This window comes from Vigna unguiculata, chromosome 9 (assembly GCF_004118075.2).
Source record: "Vigna unguiculata cultivar IT97K-499-35 chromosome 9, ASM411807v1, whole genome shotgun sequence".
NCBI lineage: Eukaryota > Viridiplantae > Streptophyta > Magnoliopsida > Fabales > Fabaceae > Vigna > Vigna unguiculata.
This window is the reverse complement of record NC_040287.1, coordinates 27,924,372-27,946,186: the sequence shown is the minus strand read 5'-3', so window position 1 is coordinate 27,946,186 and position 21,815 is coordinate 27,924,372. Positions and strand designations below refer to the sequence as shown.

General features: G+C 34.3%; 3 protein-coding genes across 3 annotated transcripts; 1 reads left to right on the top strand and 2 right to left on the bottom strand.

Annotated features, from left to right (window-relative positions):
- The first annotated feature begins 508 nt into the window (after positions 1-508).
- On the top strand, positions 509-9,793 carry LOC114164334. Its single transcript, XM_028048969.1, has 8 exons — positions 509-1,110; positions 3,837-4,131; positions 4,351-4,383; positions 5,598-5,696; positions 7,344-7,434; positions 8,055-8,355; positions 8,458-8,512; positions 9,460-9,793. Exons 2-8 carry the CDS (start codon positions 4,006-4,008, stop codon positions 9,532-9,534), a joined length of 780 nt encoding a protein of 259 aa, XP_027904770.1. The 5' UTR covers positions 509-1,110; positions 3,837-4,005; the 3' UTR covers positions 9,535-9,793.
- A 1,186-nt stretch (positions 9,794-10,979) lies between these two features.
- LOC114162325 lies at positions 10,980-12,304 on the bottom strand. Its single transcript, XM_028046176.1, has one exon. The coding sequence runs from the start codon at positions 11,836-11,838 to the stop codon at positions 11,251-11,253; it is 588 nt and encodes a 195-aa protein (XP_027901977.1). The 5' UTR covers positions 11,839-12,304; the 3' UTR covers positions 10,980-11,250.
- Positions 12,305-19,091: 6,787 nt separating this feature from the next.
- LOC114163834 (trihelix transcription factor GTL1-like) lies at positions 19,092-21,568 on the bottom strand. The gene is made up of 2 exons (XM_028048187.1): positions 21,064-21,568; positions 19,092-20,876 (listed from the first exon to the last, which is right to left on the bottom strand). The coding sequence occupies exons 1-2, from the start codon at positions 21,291-21,293 to the stop codon at positions 19,595-19,597; spliced, it is 1,512 nt and encodes a 503-aa protein (XP_027903988.1). The 5' UTR covers positions 21,294-21,568; the 3' UTR covers positions 19,092-19,594.
- Positions 21,569-21,815: the final 247 nt, after the last annotated feature.

The following is a 21,815-nucleotide window of genomic DNA, read 5'->3' as shown; positions in this document are numbered from 1 at the left end:
AAAAAATAAGTGGAATAAAATGTATAGAGAGGAGGTTTAAAAATTGGAAACAAAGTTGAATAGGCATTAAAAAAAAAACATTTTTGGACCTATTTGGCCCAATTTTTGTTAAAAATGTTAATTTTTTTTCCTCACACCCTCGTTTCTATTCCTACCCCTCTTTTTCAAAGAAAAAAACTAACAACATTTTTCTAAAAAAACCCAATCACGCTCACACACTTGGCTCACCCTTTTTTCTCCCACTATTCACGTTCCCACGTTACACACCTCTCTCACACATCTCACCTCACTCTCTTACACTAACTCACGCACCTAATCCGCACACACTCACCTCTCACCTCACATGCGCACCACTAATGCACACACCACAACACCTCACGCTCACGGATCACACACTTCACTCGCCTAACATTCCCGCACACACCACTAACGCACTGCACACAAAACTCACACACACCTCACTTCACTCTCTTACACAACTCACGCACACACCGCACCACACCTGCACTAAACTCACGCAACACTTGCATTCCACGCACTACACACACCATTTATTCTCACCTGATGCCCTAAAACACGCACCCACTAACTAACCTAACAAACACTAACCTACACTAACAAACTTAACAGAAAACACACTAATTCATTGAACTACGCACTGCATCTCACTCACAGCGCACACTCATCTCACGAAACACACGCACGCTTCATTCACCAGCGGAAATTCAAGGACCCTCTCACGTTCACCGGGGGCTTTATAAAGGGGTTTTCATAGTTTTTTAGTGGGGGGATTTCTGAAAAAAAAAAGAAGAAAAAAATTCTGAGAGAAGCGAGAAAAAAAGAGAAAACAAAGGAGAAGGAGAAGCAGAACTAGAAAGGAGAAAGAGAGTGGGATCTTCCACGCAAGTCCTCTCCCCCAATTTTCTTTTAGCTTCGATCTTCCGCGCGTAACCACTCGGGCATCTCCGGCGAGGCCATTGGCGTTGACGAGGTTTGGAACCCTACCAGCGTTGTTGACAAGAACCATCATTAACCAGCCGCGACCACTGGCATTCACCGCCAAACGCTCGTCGAACCTGGCTGTCGTTCTCAACGTTGGAACTCCCTCATGTAAGTCACTACGAGCACAACCTTAAACTCTTGTTGTTAGCCTTCGAGGTTTTCCCTCTTCCTCAGTTATTTGTGTTGATTTGGATTTAATTCTCGATGTAGATTGTATTTGATTGAGTTAGGAGATGTTGGAACCAAATTGAATTGATGTGTATATAGATTAGTTTGGATTTGATGATTGAAATTCTAGGGTTGAAGAAATCGTACAACCTAACCTCTGTTTGGATTTAATTGGATGTTGTTTATGGTTTTATGGTTTGAATGCGTTGAGTACGTTGGCGTTTTGCATTTGGTTTGAACACGAATTTAGATGAATATGATGACATTGATTAATTTTTTGTATTCTGGCGTTAGATCGGACGTGAAAATTGGGTTTTATTGTGAGGATGTTAATTGAATTGTTGACTATTATCAGAATTGTTAAAACTGAAATGCGATGGTGACTATAGTTTAAGTTTCAAAGTATTTGATTTTAGATTCTTGTTGACACCTTCTATTCGATGATGGTTTATGTTCTTGATGTTATGAATGTAGTTCTAGCATTTGAGATTGTTGGATTATGTTATGATATTATAAAGCTGAAACTGGAACAAGAAAAGGAAAGTTAGTATATGAAATTTTAATTTCTTGGAACTTGAACTTTTGAGTAATTGAATTGTGTGATGTTTATTATGTCTCTTTTAAAAATTTTTGCGGACTGTTTAGTTAAGGCAGGAAGATGAGAAGGATTGTTAGAAACATCAGGTATGCACTTGAATTATAGTTTCTTTTTTTGGTTCTTTTCATGCTTATATTAAATCATGGTTTATAGATGTATTTACCGTAAGACTTGTCTTAGAATAATACATGATCGTATAATTTTGTGGTTAAGATCAGTATTCATGGGTTATTGGAATGGAGAACGTAGATTCTATTATTGTTCTGTCATATACAATTGCATAGTTTAACTTTCCTTATTTTGCATGATGAGTTTTATGGGTTTATTTGTAGATTTGGAATTCATGGTTGTAGATATTTATTGGGTGCATGTTCATATTTTATTTTGTACTTACTGTGATTTGAGAAAAGAAAATTGAATGAAAGAGGAGATATAAATGGATGTGGAGGGTGATTATATTTTTTAATATGGAAATGATATTCGAACATTTTTTTAACTCAGCTTTGACATGACGTGGCACGACATTTTTAATTTTTACATTAACTTTCTTTTAATATAAGGAAACTGCTGAACGTGTGGGAGTTAAATTTTTTCTTTTTTTGCCAAAATCAAAGCATGCAGAGACAGGAAGAGAGAGAAAAGGGACACTGAGTGAAGTGTTGGTGCTAGAGAAGCAGAGAAGGAAACTGTTTACTTTATTTCATAGTAAAAAAATAATGTCTAGTTTTAAACTTTTTTTTTTTTTGGTAACTCTTTATCATGTTGAGTGTCATATTCACTTGATAAATAATACAGATACGTTGAAATTTAAATGAGAAAAGTTATTAATCAAATTGAAGTTTTGTTTTAATTTGTTTTAAAGAGAATTATATAATCTTGATCTCTCATGTTGAATAAGAATAACTAGGAGTAAGGTCAAACACCTTGTCGGATCCAAATATAAAATTTCAAAAAATGTTTTCTTCATTCATATTAGTATGTTTTGTTTGATTTTTTAGAAGAATAAATATATTAAAATTACATTAGTTTTGTACACTTGATTAAAGATAACTACTGTCTTAGGACATACGTGTGGGATGCTAATATTTTCTCCAAACATAACCGACTCTTGAACCTAATCCGGTTTCGCAGACCATTTTTCAGGTTTTCCATAGTTTTTCAAAATTATGGTAGCAACTCCCTTTATAAAAATTATATTTTAAAAAGATGTTTCTTATATGTTCGTCGTTTCGTTGCGATTTTTTTCTTTTTAAAAATAAAGGGTTAAATGTGTTTTTAGTCCTTGCTTGAACTTTTACATGAAATTATAATTAGTCTATATCTAAAACTTTGATACATTTTGATCCCAAACTTTAAAAATGAATGGATATTGTCTTTTTAACCCAATTACGTTAAACTTTTTTTATGTATCAAACGTGTTTCCCAGCTAACAATGAAGCGGAAACATGTTAAACGGTGTAAACAACTAAAACTGTTTATTTTTAAAGTTTGAGAACCAAAATGTGTCAAAGTTTCGGACAAGGAAGAATTCCAATTTCGTGTCAAAGTTCAAGTACTATAAACACATTTAACCCAAAAATTAATAAATATAATCTTCCTAATCCAATTGTGTTAAATTGTTTTCAGATATCAAAGGACCTTTTGAGTGGTTTATATTGTCTTATATATTCTAGCTCAAAGGTTAAACTGAAACACCATTTAATACTAAAAGAAATTAACATCGTTGGATTAAGATAATTATATCTATTCATTTTGAAAGCTTATATATAAAAATGTATCAAAATTTGAAAATTTAACAAATTCCAAACCTATTTAAGGTATATAACCATTGACTTATAAGTCTAATATCCACAACTAAATTTATATTACTGAATACATTTAAATATTTGTCTTCAGTTAGTTGAGTAGACTTTTTGTGGTTGAAAATAGTTTGTTATGCAAAAAACAGGTTTCTGTATGATCTGCAAAAACAAAAATAAAGAGAATATAGTTTTTTTTTTCACTTGATTAGGAAGTTTAAATATTAAAGTACGGGGTGCTAATAGTAGGGCCCATAAACTTTCTTCAGAGCATGTGTTGTTTGGGCATTCCGTGATTCCTGCGATACAGGGGAGGCAGAGGCCAGCGAGACAACCTCGGCGCGGTTGTGGTCTAACATCAAACACCCAAGAACTGTTCTCTTCAAACAACGTCGATACTGCAAATCCTTCAACTTTGGACGCTCTCTAATCCCCGACATGCAATTAGCACGATGGCGAACCTTGTCGTCTTTGAAGACTCGCGTTATTCCCTCACTCACGCATTTCTCCGAGTTTCATTCCACTCCTTGTACTTGTCAAAATTGGAAGAACAAATTCAGCTCTGTGAGTTTTTTTTTTGCTGATTTCAAAAGACGATTTTTTCTTCGTGTTGGGCTCCGTTTTTCTTTTTCTCGATATTATATTGAGTTTGGGTTGTTTATGTATCATCTCTTTCTGTTTGTGTTGTTTATGTTCTCGTTTCTTCTTGGACGACTTATTTGCACTTTACTACCTATGAGAAAGTTTGGAAATTAATACAAGGCTTTATATTTTCCCCTGCAGCATATAGGAAATGGTCAACATCAACCATCAAAGGTATACATTTGGAGCATATAACTTTAGCCCATATATTTCTGCATTTTGTCGGTAATTGTAGGAAATTTATTAAACCGTGCCTTTTACGGATTGTAAAATTATGAAGTATTATTCAAAGCAGCGTATTTTGGTAGTTTAAATTTCTCCTGTAATAGAATGGCTAGTTTACCTTGTAACTAGTTTTATACAAGTCAAAAGCTTTATCATATGAATATGATGATGATGAAGCCTCCTGCATTCTGAGTTGGAGAAAAAGTTTAACTGCAATGCAAAGATTTTATTTCTACTTGTTTCCAGCTGCCAATGGTGAATTATTTGCACATTCCACTGTGAACAGTACTGGAATCATTTTCTAATCGTCATTTATTTAGGACAATGACAAATAGCTTGTGAGAGTTTTAGATCTTAGGTCTTACAGAATTTCCTAATATGAAAATATCTAAAGTCTGAACTAAACCAATGGAGGGCAACAATTTATGATGAATAAAGCAATTTAGGCACTTCTATTTGAATGCCATTTGTACATATTCACACATGTTAATCCCTAAGTTGACTGGAACCTGTTAAGCTTTTTATGTAAGGTGAAGGTTTTCTACACCTTAAGTTAGGCATGCGGTGAAATATCTATTAACATTTAACCTTTGTAGGTAATCGATTCAAGTCCTAATTATAAAGAAAATCAGAGAAGGCTTGAGAGGAGGAAATATTCATATTACAAGTTGTACCACATTCTTCAGTTTTTACTGTTTTCTTTGATTCCATTAGTGTGCTTAGTTAAGATATGGTATTCTGTTTTATAAACCCCATGACTTTCAAATTCAATTGTTCTAATGTTATTGTTAATGATACTTTTGTGATGATATAAGTTATAATTTATAAACAAACAATAGCCGATAGTGCAAGCTTCATTTATTGCTGGGCAAATATTTAGTCTTGTGTGTATTAGAGTGTGTTTCACTCCTACTCAGAATTTATTGATTTCTCATTTCTGAAGCTGAAGGGATTTTTAACTATGAGATGCAGTGGAATTTTCTAGCGACATGCAATTCATAACAAATGTAGATAGAAATCTATTAAGCGTGTAGTTTAGCACTGACATACTTTTTTCTCCTTGTGTTTCTGTATACTGCTACAATTGTGAAAACCCTGTTTCTTTGACATCAATATAATTATAAGTAGAGTTGCTTTACTCATGATGGAAAAGTGAATTTCAGAGTCAAATCAAATTCATTACCCGTCAAAAGCGTGCTGATGCAAAGAAAGCTCTGAATAGTCTTCTTTACAATAGTGGATCCTCTAAATTTTCATTTGAGGTATGCTTTCCTAGATCTTTGATTATGTTGAGAAACTTTGTTCTTTGGCGTTGTTATTATATTAATAATTCCTTTTTATTTGTTACTGTCCCTGTGTTTCCTTAAAATTTTCTGGGTGAGGATTTGTGTGGTGAAAGTCTGGATTAGAAAGAGGGATGCACTGCAATTGCGTGAACAAGCTGGTTTTTGGATTAAAACTTTTGCACTCTTTAGATCATACTTTCTATGAATTTATGAGAGTAATTTGATTACTTAAAACTAAAGAATTTCAATTTCCACCTACAAAATAAGAATTTGGAATTCTTCATACATCCCTTTCAAATCTATATTTCTTCTCATTATAGTCTTTCTTCACCTCAGCCTCAGTTGTGTCATCGTCGGGCCAGTTTTGGTTAAAACACCATCAATTAGCTCTAGGCCGGGGTGCCGGTGGCTCACTGTCGTTTTTTCAGTTGATGTTGGTAGGAGTTTGTTTTAAGTTGAAATCTATCATGACTTTTTTGTCACCATTTCTAAGTTTATATATGTCAGTGTTATATATGTCAGTGTTATTTCTCACTGACTTTAGTTAGATAGTTATAGTTTTCTTTGTTAACATTAGCAGTTTTTCTTTTTTGCTGATGTTAAACATATTTATCTACGTCAATCGAAATTATTTTTAATTGATGTTAGTCAAGGTTGTCTTTCAACTAACGTCGATTAGAATCCTATATAGAATCATTTATTGATCAAAGTTAATAAGGGTTTTCTTAAAAAACCATGGGGAATTGTTTTTCAACTAATGTTATTGATGTTGGTAGGAGTTAGTTTCTGGTTGATATTATTGAGATTGTTTATTCGTTGATGAAGGCATGAATATTTCTTGGTTGATGTTTATTAGGGTTTTTTGCACTAATGTTGGTGGGAGTATTTCTCGGTAGATGTTAGTTATATTTTTTCAGCTGAAGTTTATAATGGTTATCTTTTTATCAATGTCTACAAGGATTTTTTACTAACACCAATAGTATTATTTGGTGGTAATTAAAATACTTTATATAAAAAAATTAAAATTCAATAAGTTTGAACTGTCTTGTCCAAACAAATTATTTGAGAAACTAAACAATTTAAATGAAAGCAGTTCAGATTTAATGTGTTTGAATTGCTTAGAATTATAAAGTTCCCTATCCAAACATAATATAAAACTAATATACTATCCAGAAAGGTGTCAAATGTCAACATTTTATGATCTGTTTACCCTTGAAATTGAGTTTTGGTTATTTGATGGTGGGTATTTTTATGTTGATGTTCTATGAATTTTTGGAAGATTAACAAGGCCCATTACTCTAGTCGCTGTTAAAACTAGTTGAAACCTACATGTTGAGTATTGTTTTCATCAATTTTAATCCATTTTAGAAATAGAATAAGACCTCTTTCTCTAATATGCCACGAGGAGTTGCTGCCGAATTACTCTCTCCCTCTTTAGCTAACATCATAGTGAGGTTAAGGAATGAAATTACATTAATCAAGAAAGGCCACTCAATCTTTTTCATGCATTTCCAAGTTGCTTTTGCTTGTACTTAATACGTTACACTGTGTTCTATTTGTTATTATTACAATTGCTAACTGTCAACTTATGATGACAATGTTTTATGGCGTACATTCTTCTAGGACAAGTATGAAGGCCTAGGTAGGCCTTCTAATAAAGGTCAACCAAAGTCTGGTCAGCGGTCTGGTGGAAAGCCACAAAAGAAAACTAAACGTGAGTTCTTTTTCAGCTCAAGTTTATAGTGTATTCCGTCATTTCTTTTCAAATTTTCTCATCATTTCTTCCCCAACCCACCCTCAACTGCATGTCTGTTCTTGTTAGAGTTTCTTGTTCTAGTGATAAATTGACAGTCTGGTAGCAAATTATTCTGTGGGAAACACATAGAACATTGAGATTTTGAAATATTATATACACGTGTGGCAAAGGAATAGATTACTAAAACCTTTTATTATAAATTTTAATACTAAAAGCGAGCCCCTATTATTTCGTTGTCAAAGATTGTACTCCTATAATATGTCCTGTTTTCGGTTATATTTGTAATATTTCAGATCTCAGGAAATATATGGATTTCACTTAAGTATCCTTTTAATGAATTTTTTGTAGGAAAGTAAACTTTTCCAGCAATATTTGTTCGTTTAAAGTGCAGTTGTTATAGTTAAAAGTTGGCACTCTTAGTCATTACAATTTATTATTTGATCATTGCAGACTAGTAAACAATCTGATCAGACATTGAAGATGTTTTGCTTTGCCATCTGGGACTTCTTTGTGCACCTGTCTTTAAATTGACATTTGGTTTACTTTCCTTTCCACTGATCTCCACTATATATATTCAGGAAAAATCAGAAGAGAAAGTTTCTCTGAAGACTTTGATGGCCAACCTGAGCAAATATTCCATGCATCATACGGTAACAAGTGTTATACGTGGTCTTTTAACAATTGGAGCGGTTCTTTTGAACATTCTACATCGGAGGGGTTTGAATGGAGGGAACATTCAAATCGGACAAACAAGTGGAAAAATGAAAGTGATGTTGAGCAGGATGATGATGACTTATGTTGTGTGGGATCAAGTTCTGATCGAACTGTTCTAGGTCTGCCTCCAACAGGTCCATTAAAGATTGAAGATGTTAAAAATGCGTAAGTGCTTCAGGGCTTCTGCTCAGTGCAAGATCTTATACCGGCATAAAAGATAATGTACACACAATATAAACTGCTGATATCTGTTTATTTCCCTTGTAGTTTTCGTTTATCAGCTTTAAAATGGCATCCTGATAAGCATCAAGGCACTTCCCAGGTGAGTTTGAAATATTCTTTTGACCAAGTTGTATTATAAATACATATTAGACTCATGGAATTGACTATTGAGGATGCAAAATTCTGCATTAGCTACATACATGATCCATCCCGAACTACCATTTTTATATGGAGTCATCTTGATGATATACTTTGAGCACAAAAGTAGTTGCCGAGTACTGTGAAATTGGTATCATGTATGTATGCCATCTACAAATAAACAGCCATCTGTATTTCTGGTGGCTTTTATGGTGTACCTTCTCATGAAGGGTGCACCAGTAGTTCTAGTAGTATTTGCCATTGATCAAAATGACTCCTGCATCAAAGGTTAATACTCAGTTCAGTACTTATAATTTGTTAAACAGATTTTTTTAACTTGGTATTTATAAATGGTCTCCCAAAAAATGGAAATTGTTTACCAGCCCCTTCAAAATACAAGGAAAAATGGGAATGAACAAATGTGTGTGTTGGGTTGCTGAGAAATAGGTCTTGTGCATCTCTGTTTAGATTGTGGTAGAGGGGTGGTGCAACTACAGCTAACATTTTCCGGGGATGTGCTTTAGGATTCCCTAATCAGAAATTGTGCCCACTTGCAGAAAAAGGTTGGGAGTAGTGATTTTTGGTCAATCAACCAACTTCTCATGCCCTCGTTGGAAAGCTGCATTAGACATGAAAACGTAGTAGTTCATGTTTACTCGTTTTCCATCAATTTTGCGCAGCTATGATGGTCATTGGTTTTCAATGTTTGCAAAGGGACAAATGAAAATTGATTTCCATATATTTAGGATGAATGACAAATAAAATATAGGTTTTACTCTGTATTGTAAAAACTTATTTGTCATGTGTTCTTAAGGTGCTCCATAAAAGCAACCTTTCATTTTGTATCTTTTTGGTTATTATATGTGCTATCTGGTCTCATGCTTGCACTTTATCTTTATGTGATGGCAGGCCATGGCTGAAGAAAAATTCAAACTATGTGTCGATGCATACAAAACATTGTGCAATGCTCTCTCCCCATCATAGATGACCATATGGCTTGTTACACCTTCAAGTCAGTAAAGAAATCCATCACAATTGATCAATGTTGCACGATTAAATTTTATTCTTTTGTTTGCAATTTTGAATGTTACATAAAGGCACATTCTTACAGAAAGAAGTGAACGACTGTTCAGTCAGGGAAATTAATTTTTCGCTCCTACGGGGTGGTTTTTGAAATGCTTCGTTATATATTGCGATGTGATAAATGCAATGGAATCATTCTATTTTTTTTTTCTTTCTTTCATCAGGCTTACAGTTTCATGTGTATTTCTTTTATTTTTTAAATCTTACTTCCTCTGCTGCATTATATTTATTTCAATTTTGGAAGGGGGTGATCTTTTTCACCTGTCTTGTTAGATATTTAATAATTTTTTTATACCCTTATATGTTTTTCTAGTTTTGAATAATTTATATATATTGTTTCAGAAGTAGAGGGGAAATGGTAAAATAAGAAATTGCAGAGCTATTTTATGTATTTCTAATATTTCTAAGTTTGAGTAAAATAACCTTAAAATGATAAATGAAAAGAAACTGGAAGTATTTAATAGGAAACTGTTATGAATGGACCAGTTTAAGACTTTTGCAATAACTTTAGAAGTTTATTTAGAGTAAATTTTAATGGACTGATAATATAAAAAACTACCTAGATTGAATGTGAAGATTATATTCTATTTTCAATGAAATAAATATAGAACAGAATTTATGAATGAAGTCGCAACAGACTGACCAAACGTTATCTAAAGTGTGTCAATATGGAAAATGAAGTGATGGATAGCATTAAAATAAATAAAGTGGTTACTTATAAGAAATAAAAATTGAAATAAGAGAATCAGCAGAAAGTGGAAACAGAAAGATGGCATCGTCCATTGCTGGTTATCTTGCACTAGCTAGCCAAACGACAAGCACAAAAAAAGATATTTTGTATGGTGTTTGAAGGCAGAAAAGGATGCTGTTGAGAAAGTGGATCAGGACAACAAGGGGGTCCCTTTTTGCTATCTCCTACAACTCCATCATTGCGTGTTACACTAAAGCTAATTCTTCGTTTGTTGGGAGAAAAAGCCATTCTCAATTCGTGCCTTAATTTTTTGAGTAAAGTCCATTCCTTTAGTTGTTGTACTGTGAGATGGATGATGGACCAAGAAATATTCAAACTTGAGGTCCCAACAAGCAACCAGTTTGCATTTACGCAGATACTTGGACCTGTCATCCATAGACCCTTTCATGATGTAATCTATCCATAAGTACATCATGTTTGAACTCAATTCAAACACGAGTTTACATTGTGTGGACTTGTGCTCTCTCAGTTCAAAGCGGCAAGAATCTCTCCCACACAAGCTGATTCAATATCTTCGACCCTCTTTTTCACAAACACCATCTTGCTTGACACTTTCAAAGATGCATTCTTTTCATTTTTTCAAACACTAGATACATGAATAAGAATAGAATATACTCATAGGCTACTATAAAGATACAGGTACAGTAATAGAAAATGACTTTTGGTCTAAATAAAAGTAGAACAAGAAGAATTACACATGCATAAGGAACGATGAGAGATTGAAATGAGAATGGATTTGATTTCAGAGCAAACACTTGAGAGGAAATAACCAATTCCATCATTCAAATCATACAAAATCTATACCCAGAACCATAATTTGGCACATCTCTGTCAATCTCACTAAACTAATAAAAGAGCACCCTTGATTAAAAACACAAAAGAACAACAGAGGAAGAGATCATAAAAGCGTAGATCAAGATCAAGAACCCAAAATGAAGTGCCCAATTCCTCTTAAACTTTCCGAAGTAGCTCTCGGGGGGTTCCTGGTAGTGAATCTCGAACTCCTCATCGGCAACACCGTCGTAGTCAGCACCGTTGGCGGCGCCGAGCCTGATCTTGATCTCCCGGAGCTTCTCGGTGGCGAGGCCGAGGGTGAGCTTGTGGCAGCGGCGCTGGTACTTGAAGCCGTTGATGCAGCGGAGGGTCTGCGCGACGGAGACGTAGAAGATGAGGTGGGCGATGGAGAGCAGCGTGATGGGGATCCAGCAGTGGCGGCATTGGAGGCGCGAGGACTGGGACTGGGCGAGGAAGAGGAGAGCGAGGAAGATGAAGAAAATCTGGAAAAGCTTGTGAAGCTCCTTCTTCTGAAGGTCTATGGCCCGTTTCTTCTCCAGGGTCTTCTCGAAGTGAAGCTGGATTATGGTGTTCAGCGCCTGAAACGCTGTTTCTTTTGACACCGGTTGTTGTTGGTGGTTGCTGTGGTGGTGGTTGTGGCTGCTTTCGTAGTCTCCCATGGTTGCTAGCGGAGGAAGAAAAGGTGGGTCTCTCGGTGTTTCTCCCGACAAGAACGTTGGTACATCGTTTGTTGGGAGAGGTTATTATGCTTCCAACCCAAAACCAAAGGGTTAAAAGTTAAAACCTAGTCCTTCTCATTCTCACTCACTGTCACAGTAACTACCACTGTTCTTTGTTGGAACTAACTCTTTTACTTCTGCTCTTTTAAACTTATAACCTTCCTTTATATATTACCAACATAATATACTAAATGCTAACAACATGGTAGCAGTATTTTTTTTTATGTCATTCAATTTTTATAGTATTATTTAGGTGGTATTGTTGGAGATCTCGATACGTTTTTGTACTGGAATTGAAATGTTTGAAGGGTGAGAGGAGTTAGGAATGAACAGTGATGATGACAGTGTTTTTGAAGATGAAAGGTTTTAAGCAGTGAGAGAAGAGGGTAGGTATATGTAGGCATGGCTGCAACTAAGAAAAGATGGTGATGGCTAAATATCCGTGTTGTCCTAGCTACTACACTAACCTCTTTTTTTACCATAACTAATAAAGCTTAGTTTTTTAATTAATGAACTATGTTGCTTCTTAAGGAATTGTTTCCGTGGTCAACGTTTATCTCTTCAAACTTCATATCTGTCACAAATTTGTCACATTTTCAAATTATGAAAGCATCAGATTTATTTCCCAGAGTTTGGTTACGTAAATCAAAATTCTCTCTTTGTCACTTTACATCCTTCAAGTAATTTTTAAGACAAATAAATCAGTTTTATCTTTGAAATTAGAAAATGATGACCTATTTTTAAAAAGTTTCTAAAGGTTTAATGAAAAAAATAAATTGATTTAAAACTAAAAATGCTAACGATTTAATGATTTTTTTTTTATCAATAAATATTGATTGTTAGTATTTTGTAAGTGAAAATAGTTAAATTCATAATATCTCTTACCAAAATATTAGTGAAAAAAGTCAAATCCACTTCCTCCCCCACCTTTTCAAAATGTTTAGTGATAATATCGACCTATGTTCCGACAATAAAAATAAATTTAAGAACTTGTTGATATTTTTTAGTTTTAGGAATTAATGTAACAATATTTTCGTCTTAACTTGTTTTCTGAAATCAAACTGATAATTTTAAAAAATTTAATAAGAGTTCTCAGCGAAGATAAAAAAAAATTAAGGATTTAGTTTTCTATTGGTGTTTTTTTTTTTTTTTTAAAACAGTAAATTTGACTCAATTCTAAAACAGGAGCGAGTTAAAAATAATAATGCAATTTTTTTAGTAAAACAAGTAATGTGATGACTTAATCGCATGAACTAAAAATATTGTAAAGTGAATTTTGAACATAGAAAGATATAAATCATACATTAATTATATAATGAAGAGATTAACATGTAGTTACATTTTATTTAAAAATTAATTCTAACTAAAACAGTTTCATGTTTTCTTTTAATTTTATATTTTTTTAGTATTTAATACAAAAAAATAATCTTTAATAACATAAAATATTTTCTTTATCTAACAAGTATTTAAAAAAAATGTTATTAAAATATTAAAATATTAAATTGTTCATGAATTACTACACAATAATGATTCATATATAAGAAGACAAGGAAACTTTAGAGTTTTGTGTTTCAAACTCAGAAATTTCTCCCAGAGAGGAGAAACTGGTCTCTAAACAGAGTTATTTCTACAATGAATGATGATAAATTATTGTCGTACCATAAATTCATAAGTAATAATAGAGGACTGTTTTATTGACTTAATATACTCTATTTAAAAATATTAATTTATGTCAGAGTTATTTTTATACTTTATTATAATTATGGCAGACAATATCTTCATTTTAAATACTGTAACTTTTTCATGCTTTTTATTTTTCCAAATATATACTTCATCTTCAACAATCCACTCGCATTAATTAAGTCGATAACGATAGAAGACGATGGAGGGCCCACAAGAAGGGGACCCGGACAAAATGCATATAGGCCCACAAACATGAAGTTGAAAAGTGCAACCCAATGGAATTTGGGCTCAACAATTCCAAATTGGGTTGTATGTTTTCTTAATGTTACTTTTAAACCTTTTTAATACACACACTTTAGTACAATTATGCCACTTAAGTATTAAATCTTGTGTTAATCGGGTTTTCCATACATGGTAAACATGTAACTTAGTTCTCTCAAATTTTAATTGCATATGAGATAACACAATAGTATAATTTTAGTCCTTTTATAAACTAAGCATGCATGATGGGAATGGGTCTACCATGCCAACATAAGACAAGTCATTATATTTATGAATTTTTATTTTTATATAAAGTTTTATTCAATTTATCTGGCTTCCCAACTGGTTTTTACCATAGACAATTTCGGGCATAAATTAATGGAGGACCAAATATTTTTTTAATTTTAACAAATTAAAATCCCTTCTTTAAATGATTGTGCCAATAATGATATGTATACACATTGACATGATTTAATTGGCACCATGGTTCTTTTACTTTTTGTTTCATAATATACATATAGACATTAAGGCCAAAAGTTCTCAGAATATATATATATATATATATATATATATATATATATATATATATATATATATATATATATATATATATATATATATATATATATATATATATATATATATATAACGAAAGAGAGCATCATTACAAGAGAAAAATATGAGAAATCTTTGTGTATCTAAAGGTTGTACAATTCAATCACTTCATTCAAGCACACTATGTAAAAGAATGGAGAAAAGGGAGTATCATAAATTGCTAGAATTTATTTATATTTTACACTATTTTATGAAATATCTTATTTCTAAAACTTATACAAAATTCTTCTTATTATATTAACTCACTACATTTAAATTCATGACTCTTTTTTCTATTCAAAGTTACCAAATATCATTCTTACAAATCTTGATGATTTATCTTTTATGTTTTCTAAATGTATGAGAAACATTCTTTCGGGGTAGTGTAAATTTCAAATCGTTCGAAAATTTTAAGAGAAAACAAAGAAGCGTAACAGAAAATTATAGTTTTATATATTTTAAATGACGAATATTGTTTTAAAATAGTTACTGAGAACAAAAGTTAATAAAAGCTTAGTCAAATAAATCACTAATAAAATGGAATGAAACTAATTCTTTCAAATCAAATTGTAAGAATTAAATAATGTAAAGTATAATGTAAAATAGTACCTCTCATGAAAAAATTATTAAAAATTAGAGATAATAATTGTAAGGCCCATTAATTTCTCTGTCCTTTATTTTAAGGGCTACCCCGTCTAGTGGGCCTAAGAGCTGGCCCAATAAGGAAGATTCAGACCTAACATACCTTAACCCTAACCATACTGCTCATTTTCAAACAAAAAAAAAACAGATCCTCTTCTCTTAGAGCTGCTACCGCCTCTGCTAGGGTTCCGAAGCGTACTCAGTTTCACGTTCAGCTTGATCCCGTTTTGGCTCATGTAAGTATTCCCAACCCATACTTCTCAATCTCTGGTCCTATTTCCGTGGGTAGTGTTAGAGCTCTGGTATTAAACACCCTCTGTTCACTTTTCCAACTCTGTAATCTTCTCCTAGAGTTGTGGTACTCCGTTGTTCGGTGTCGAGACCTTAAAACTAGCTCGTTCTAGGTAAGGAAAGCTAGAACCTCCTTGTTTGGTATGATTGTGACTTGTACCATTTTAGTTTCATTGTTTCTCGAGTTTGTATGCTGCCATGGATGCCTGGACTGTCTGGATTTTTCTGTTTGGTATATGTGTATGTGTGATGCAGGCGTGAACAGTGGCGAACACTGATAATCTCGCCCAAGCGAGCTTGCCTCGCCCAGGGCTTTCTACGCGAGTTGTCGCTCAGGCGACCAAACCCTCGTTTTGAGCGAGCAAATGTCTCGCTTAAGCAGAGGGGGTCTCGCCTAAGCGAGATTGTGTAGGAGCTACTATTCTCCTTGTCGAGCTCTCACCTAGGCGAAGAGGAACTCGCCTGAGCGAGAGTCCTTCTCGCTTGAGCGAGACCTTCCAGCCTGAGCGAAGAGCTAGGCGAGAATGCGTCCCGAGTTGGTTTCCCTTTGTGCTTGGATGTTTAGCTAATGCTTGTTTGAGTTATTGTATGATGGCTTAATGGGAATGATTATGCATGATTGGGAGAGGATTATATGTGGGGAATTGTGAGTTTGGCATGATCTTTATATGAATTATACATGAGAGGTTGGATATATATATATATATATATATATATATATATATATATATATATATATATATATATATATATATATGTACGTGGTCACGAATTTGACATGAGCAACAATGGACATGATGGTTGGTAATCTAGTGGCATGGTTTTGGTATGAGAAGAAGCACTTTACTCACGGTTGGGAATAATGAGTTGGTATTTATTCAACATATGATTAATGAAGGTTGGTTATGAATGTTGGTATGAGGTTCCTATGCATGATATATGTATTTATTGTTTGATATGTGGTCAGTACGTAATTCTTTGGGATCTCTAGGTGAGATCTTCAGGGTCGTGCTTCAGTGGTCGGGACGTAATTCCATGACCCATGTTAGTGGGTGTCCATGGTGGTGTCTCATCTATATAACTTGGTAAAGATTCAAGGTAAGGATTGCATCCTGACACTCTAAGGAGTCAGTTAGTCTCACTTAGAGCGGACTGACTCCTGTGGTGAGAGTAACAGGAGGCCTGAAACTCATTAAGGGCTAACCTTGTGTGTGAGGGAATTGATTCATTGTAACACTTGTAACACATAGCTCGGGGGTGAGCAGAGGTATCCACCACAAGTGCAAGCATCTGCTGAATTCGACCAGGTTATATGTATCCGGATGAGTCGAGTCGAGTCTTAGTGTATTGTTTGGAAGGTCATAACATGTTTGGGTGATGTATGTATAATTGACTGGGACAATATATCTGATTGCATGATAAAACCGCTTTTGGCTCTAGCTTACCATTTTTTTTTGTGTTCTGCTGTGTGGTACTCTCTTTTGCGATGATCATCAACTTGTTGATGTGAGCAGATGCGAGAAACACCCGTTGTCAATAAGAAGGTGATGGTTCCGCTGCTTAGCCTTTGGACTGACTTCTGCTTTTGGGCTTTTCATTTATGGCTAATGCCTGTGTATTGCTTTCTCTGGGAATTTGTTTAAGTCATTATCACTCTCTTACTTTACTTTATACTTGGTATTGTGGTGTGCCTCTTTCATTCGTCCTTTAAGTATTTGAGATATCTGTAGGAGTGACGTCATACTCTTTTATTCTCGCTTCTTATATTATATTGTGTGACATATCCTTTATTTAACTTTATTAAATAAATTGGGTGTTACAATAATAAAATGGATTATAGTGTGACGTGTGAATTAAGTGACTCACTCGATCATATTTATCAACATAAATTAAGAGATGCACAAGATTCATTGGATTAAAAAAAATTAAAATCAATGAATCACACCTATTAATGATTTTTGTATGTTCATTCGGAACTTATGAATTTAAACTCATAAATTTTTGTTAAAACCGTTGGTAAATTTAAATTTATCGACCGATTTTACTTTCTTGTTGATAATATTTTTTTTTTTAATTTAAAATTTTTAGTAATGAATATTTTCATCGACAATTTATTTGATAATTAATTCTAAAAAAATGACAAATACATACAGAATTTAGTCGATATATAAATTAAACTTTACATAGAGATATTATTTACATATTATTAGTATTCATATGTAAAATAAAGTTACATACAAATTATCTCGCATGTAATAAAGGGATATTTTGTGAAGGACATGTACAAAATTTAGTCTATATATAAATTAAACTTTGCATACAGTTATTATCTATAGATTAGTATTATGTGTAAAATAAAGTTACATACAAATTCTTCGGTATGTAATAGAGGATATTATGTGAAGGATATATACCCTATGCAATGTTGTATGTATTCGTGGGCTAATAAAGACATGCATTACATTGCATGAGTTTTATATACAAGTTTTAAATAATTTCAATATTAGAAAATTAAATTTTAAAAACATCCTCCTTAGGCACTAAAATTTAATTTTGATTATAAGTTGTCAATACTTATTTTTTATAATAGATCAAATATTGTTACTTTTCATTTGGATTTTATATTGTTTATAATTTGAATTTGGATTAAGTGAACTGTTCGTATCAAATTTTAGTTTCAATGATATGTTGGTAAAAAATTATTTCGTTTAATTTAAATTTCGATACAATTGGCTGGTAATATAAAAAAATTGGAAATAAAAAAAATATTTTTTAATTTAAAAATTACATTACACACAGATTTAGATACAAAATAATTTATATATAATTCATCAAACATTATTTATAAATTATTTTGTATATAACTCACCCAACATTATCTACCGAATATTCTGTATGTAACTCACCTGACCTTACATGCATATTCTTATGTAATTCACACATATATGAATTTATCGTGTTATTTACGGATTATTGTGTACATAGGGATTATTTCCTGTGTAAATTTTAATGGATGAAATTCGTATACAATATTACCTCTAAATATTTTTTCACATGTAAATTTATCGACACCTGTTTTACATACGACTTTTTTTACATATATAATTTGTGAATAATATTCGATTACATTGTGGAACAATTTTTTTTTTTCAGATGTCAATTCTCCTATTCATATTCTAGTATCTTTTAACTCAACTTTCAAGAAGAATTATAAAAAAAAAATTGTTTATGAGGTGAAATAAACAATAAAATAAATAAATTATATTTTATGGATGCATCAAATTACTTATTATTAAAATTAAAATATATGATACTAATCCTATCATATATATATATATATATATATAACCGCGGTAGTTGTCCTTAATTTAAACACAAGATAATAAACTAAAATAACATTTAAACTAGAATTATTGTGATCCCTAATGTAAGTGAGAGTAGATGTTGGCCTTTACTAGAGCTAGAATTGGTGTAGAACAATAATTCTAAAAAGTACAAATATTTGTGATATCTCAAAATTTACTCCACTGGGTGTAATAGTTGGAGTTAACAAGATGATGACGCCAAGGAAATTCAGTGAATAGTAGAATGTAGTCTTCGCCATAAATTCCTAACCACATCATTCACCCAAGAAAAGCTTCGAATTAAAAGGGATAAAATATGTGAAGAGAACAGTGAAATGGTAAAGAAAATGAAGAAAGAATTGTAAAAAACACCATAACTAAAACAAAAATGCACTTTCATTATGGTTGCAGTTCAGCTCTAACTAGGGTGTGATGGGAAAGTACAGTGTGCCATTCTTTATTGTCACTACCAAACAAATCCAACCCTCTCCCACCTGACCACACATGGGTTTGCAAACTTCTAGGGAAAAAATTACTCACTATTAAATAACACGCCCAGTCACTTTATTTTTTACACAGTCAAATCCCTCTCTTTTCTTTTTCTTTTTCTCTGTTCGCGTGTTCCTTCCCCCAAAAAATATGATGAAAATTACAAAAGAGACAGTGTAATACATACAAAAACAACACCCTTCAGATTCATTCCTATTTACTATTACCACCGGAGGCCACCAACAACACAACCTAAACTAAACCTACTCCTCCTCCTTCATGACTTCCACCCAGATTCCATAAATGATTGGAAAGTCAAAGGAACCCATGTTGGTTGTCAGAGAAGAAGTTCAATTTTTAGCAATAAAGAATCTCTGGACATTACTAATCTTTTAACTCATCATGATTGCTATGGAAGGAGTATTTTCAACCATCACATTCTGAAACCCATTTTGATCTTTCTCCCCCTCTTCAGACGATGACTCACTCTGTCCCTGTTGTTGCTCAGGTTGTCTCTCTTCTTGACTTTGACTCTCCATGATATGCATTAACAGCTCCTCCGGCTTCAACTCCTTCCCAAAATCATTCACATCAACCCTCTTAGGCTTCTTGCTGTACAAAACCTCCAGGTGGTGATAATAGGGACAGGTTTTCGAATCCTGAGGCTTCCTCTTGTTCTTCTCCTTCATCCTCTTGAAATACTTGTTTATGTTCTCCCATTTCTCTTTGCACCTCTTCGCACTGCGATCGTACCCGAGACCCTTCATGGCCGAAGATATGTCCTCCCAAAGTGGCCCCTTCGACACACCATTACTGCTACTATTGTTGTTCCCTTGGGACTGCACATCAAGTTGACTCCTCAACCTTATCAAAGCCTCCACTTCATCCTTCGGCCACCGCGAACTACTCATATGCACCAAATTCCTAACACTCATATTATTCCCACACTCTCGCTTATCCATATCACTCACATCACTATCACCACCTCCATTAGCAGTAACATTGATATTCCCACTTTGCTGGATGTCCCTGTGGCTGTTGTTTTCACCCTGGATTTTCTCCAGCAACTGCACCATGCCTTCAGCTTGGGTGAACTTTCTTAGAAAAGCAAGGACCACTTCATCTTTAGCCGCGGCGATGGACCGCTCCTGAGCCAGAAGCTCCCGCTCTTTCTTGATCAGCGCCAGCTCCTCCTTCTTCCACGCTTCCTCCCTCGCCATTCGATCCTTCTCGCACCTCTCCAACACCTCCATGAAATTCCTCTGCAGCGTCTCTTGCCTCTCTATCACTTCCCTCATCAACCCCTCCAGAAACTGCGTCAGCTTCCTCTTCCTAAACCCCTTCCCCGAGCACGAAGTCGTCGAACTAGAATGCTCCCCCACGTATGCACTCACGGAACACGGAACCGCATCTAAAATAACATCAACGTTGGTGTTGTTGTCGGGCACGTGGGTCGTCGTCGTCGTCGTTGTTGTTTCTGGAGCGCTTACAGAGGGAGTCAGAAGTGAGTGGTGTCCTTCTAAAGCTTCCAATTGCTCGAAAAATCTATAAGTCTTGCTACCGTTGGATTTGCCACAACGACCTTCCTTGGTTCTCCTATGGTACTTGTAAATGTTCTCGAATTTCTCCTTGCACTTCTTCGCACTCCTGTTATAACCCGCCTCCGCTAATTTCCTGAATATACAAAAGAAATTCAAATCAATTCAATCACTACATTAGACAAAAAGAAATGGTTCAACCTAACTATGTCCAGCTAGAATGTATACTTTGTCGTACATTTATGTGTAACACTAGCATTACTAATTAAGGAATAAGCTTGAGAATAATGGGGATTCGAGGGGAAACGAAAAGAGAGACTTACTTTGAGACTTGGTCCCAGAGAGGGGCTTTGGGGTTTGTATCTCTGAAAGCAACGTCCATGTCAGACCTTATCTTGAGCAAGGCCATTGTCTCCTCTTTAGGCCACCGACTCGCGGCGGAATTCCGGTCACCGCCTTCGCCGTCCTCCGCTTTCATCCCCTCGGAGACCGCGGCGGCGCCTCCCTCCGGGTTCTCAAGAGGGGTTTCCGGGGAAGTATAGACTTCCAGCATCGGTTTCACCGAAGTTACAGCTGGGAAACAGTTGAGGGTGGGGGGCAAAGAGTGGAAAAAAAACAACCTTGGTGAAACCTAGTTACGGAAAAAAGGAAAATAAAGGTACTGTAATAACTGGGGTTGGGTTGTGACGACTGGTGTTTGTTTTGATGTAGGGGATTGAAATTGTTTGTGGTATTTCAAATTTCAAGGGCAACTATACCATTGTTGTTACTTACAAGTTTAAAAAGGGCGAGCATTTTGACAGGTGAATAATAATAATAAAGAAAAAAAGTTTAAAATTTAAAAAGAAGTGAAATGGATATGATCAGATAGATTCCATGGAGGAAGAGGCCCATACGTGGCGGCGTGGCATTGGTTGATGCTTCGTTACAAAACTTCCCACTTGTGTAAGTTTGACCTTTTGCACCCAGAGAGGCAAATTAAAATTTGACAGCTAGGGTCAATATTTGTGGGCTTTTTCTAAGGTAAATGAGAAAACATGGTGGTGGGAAGAAAAGTGGGTTTCTTTTATTGCGT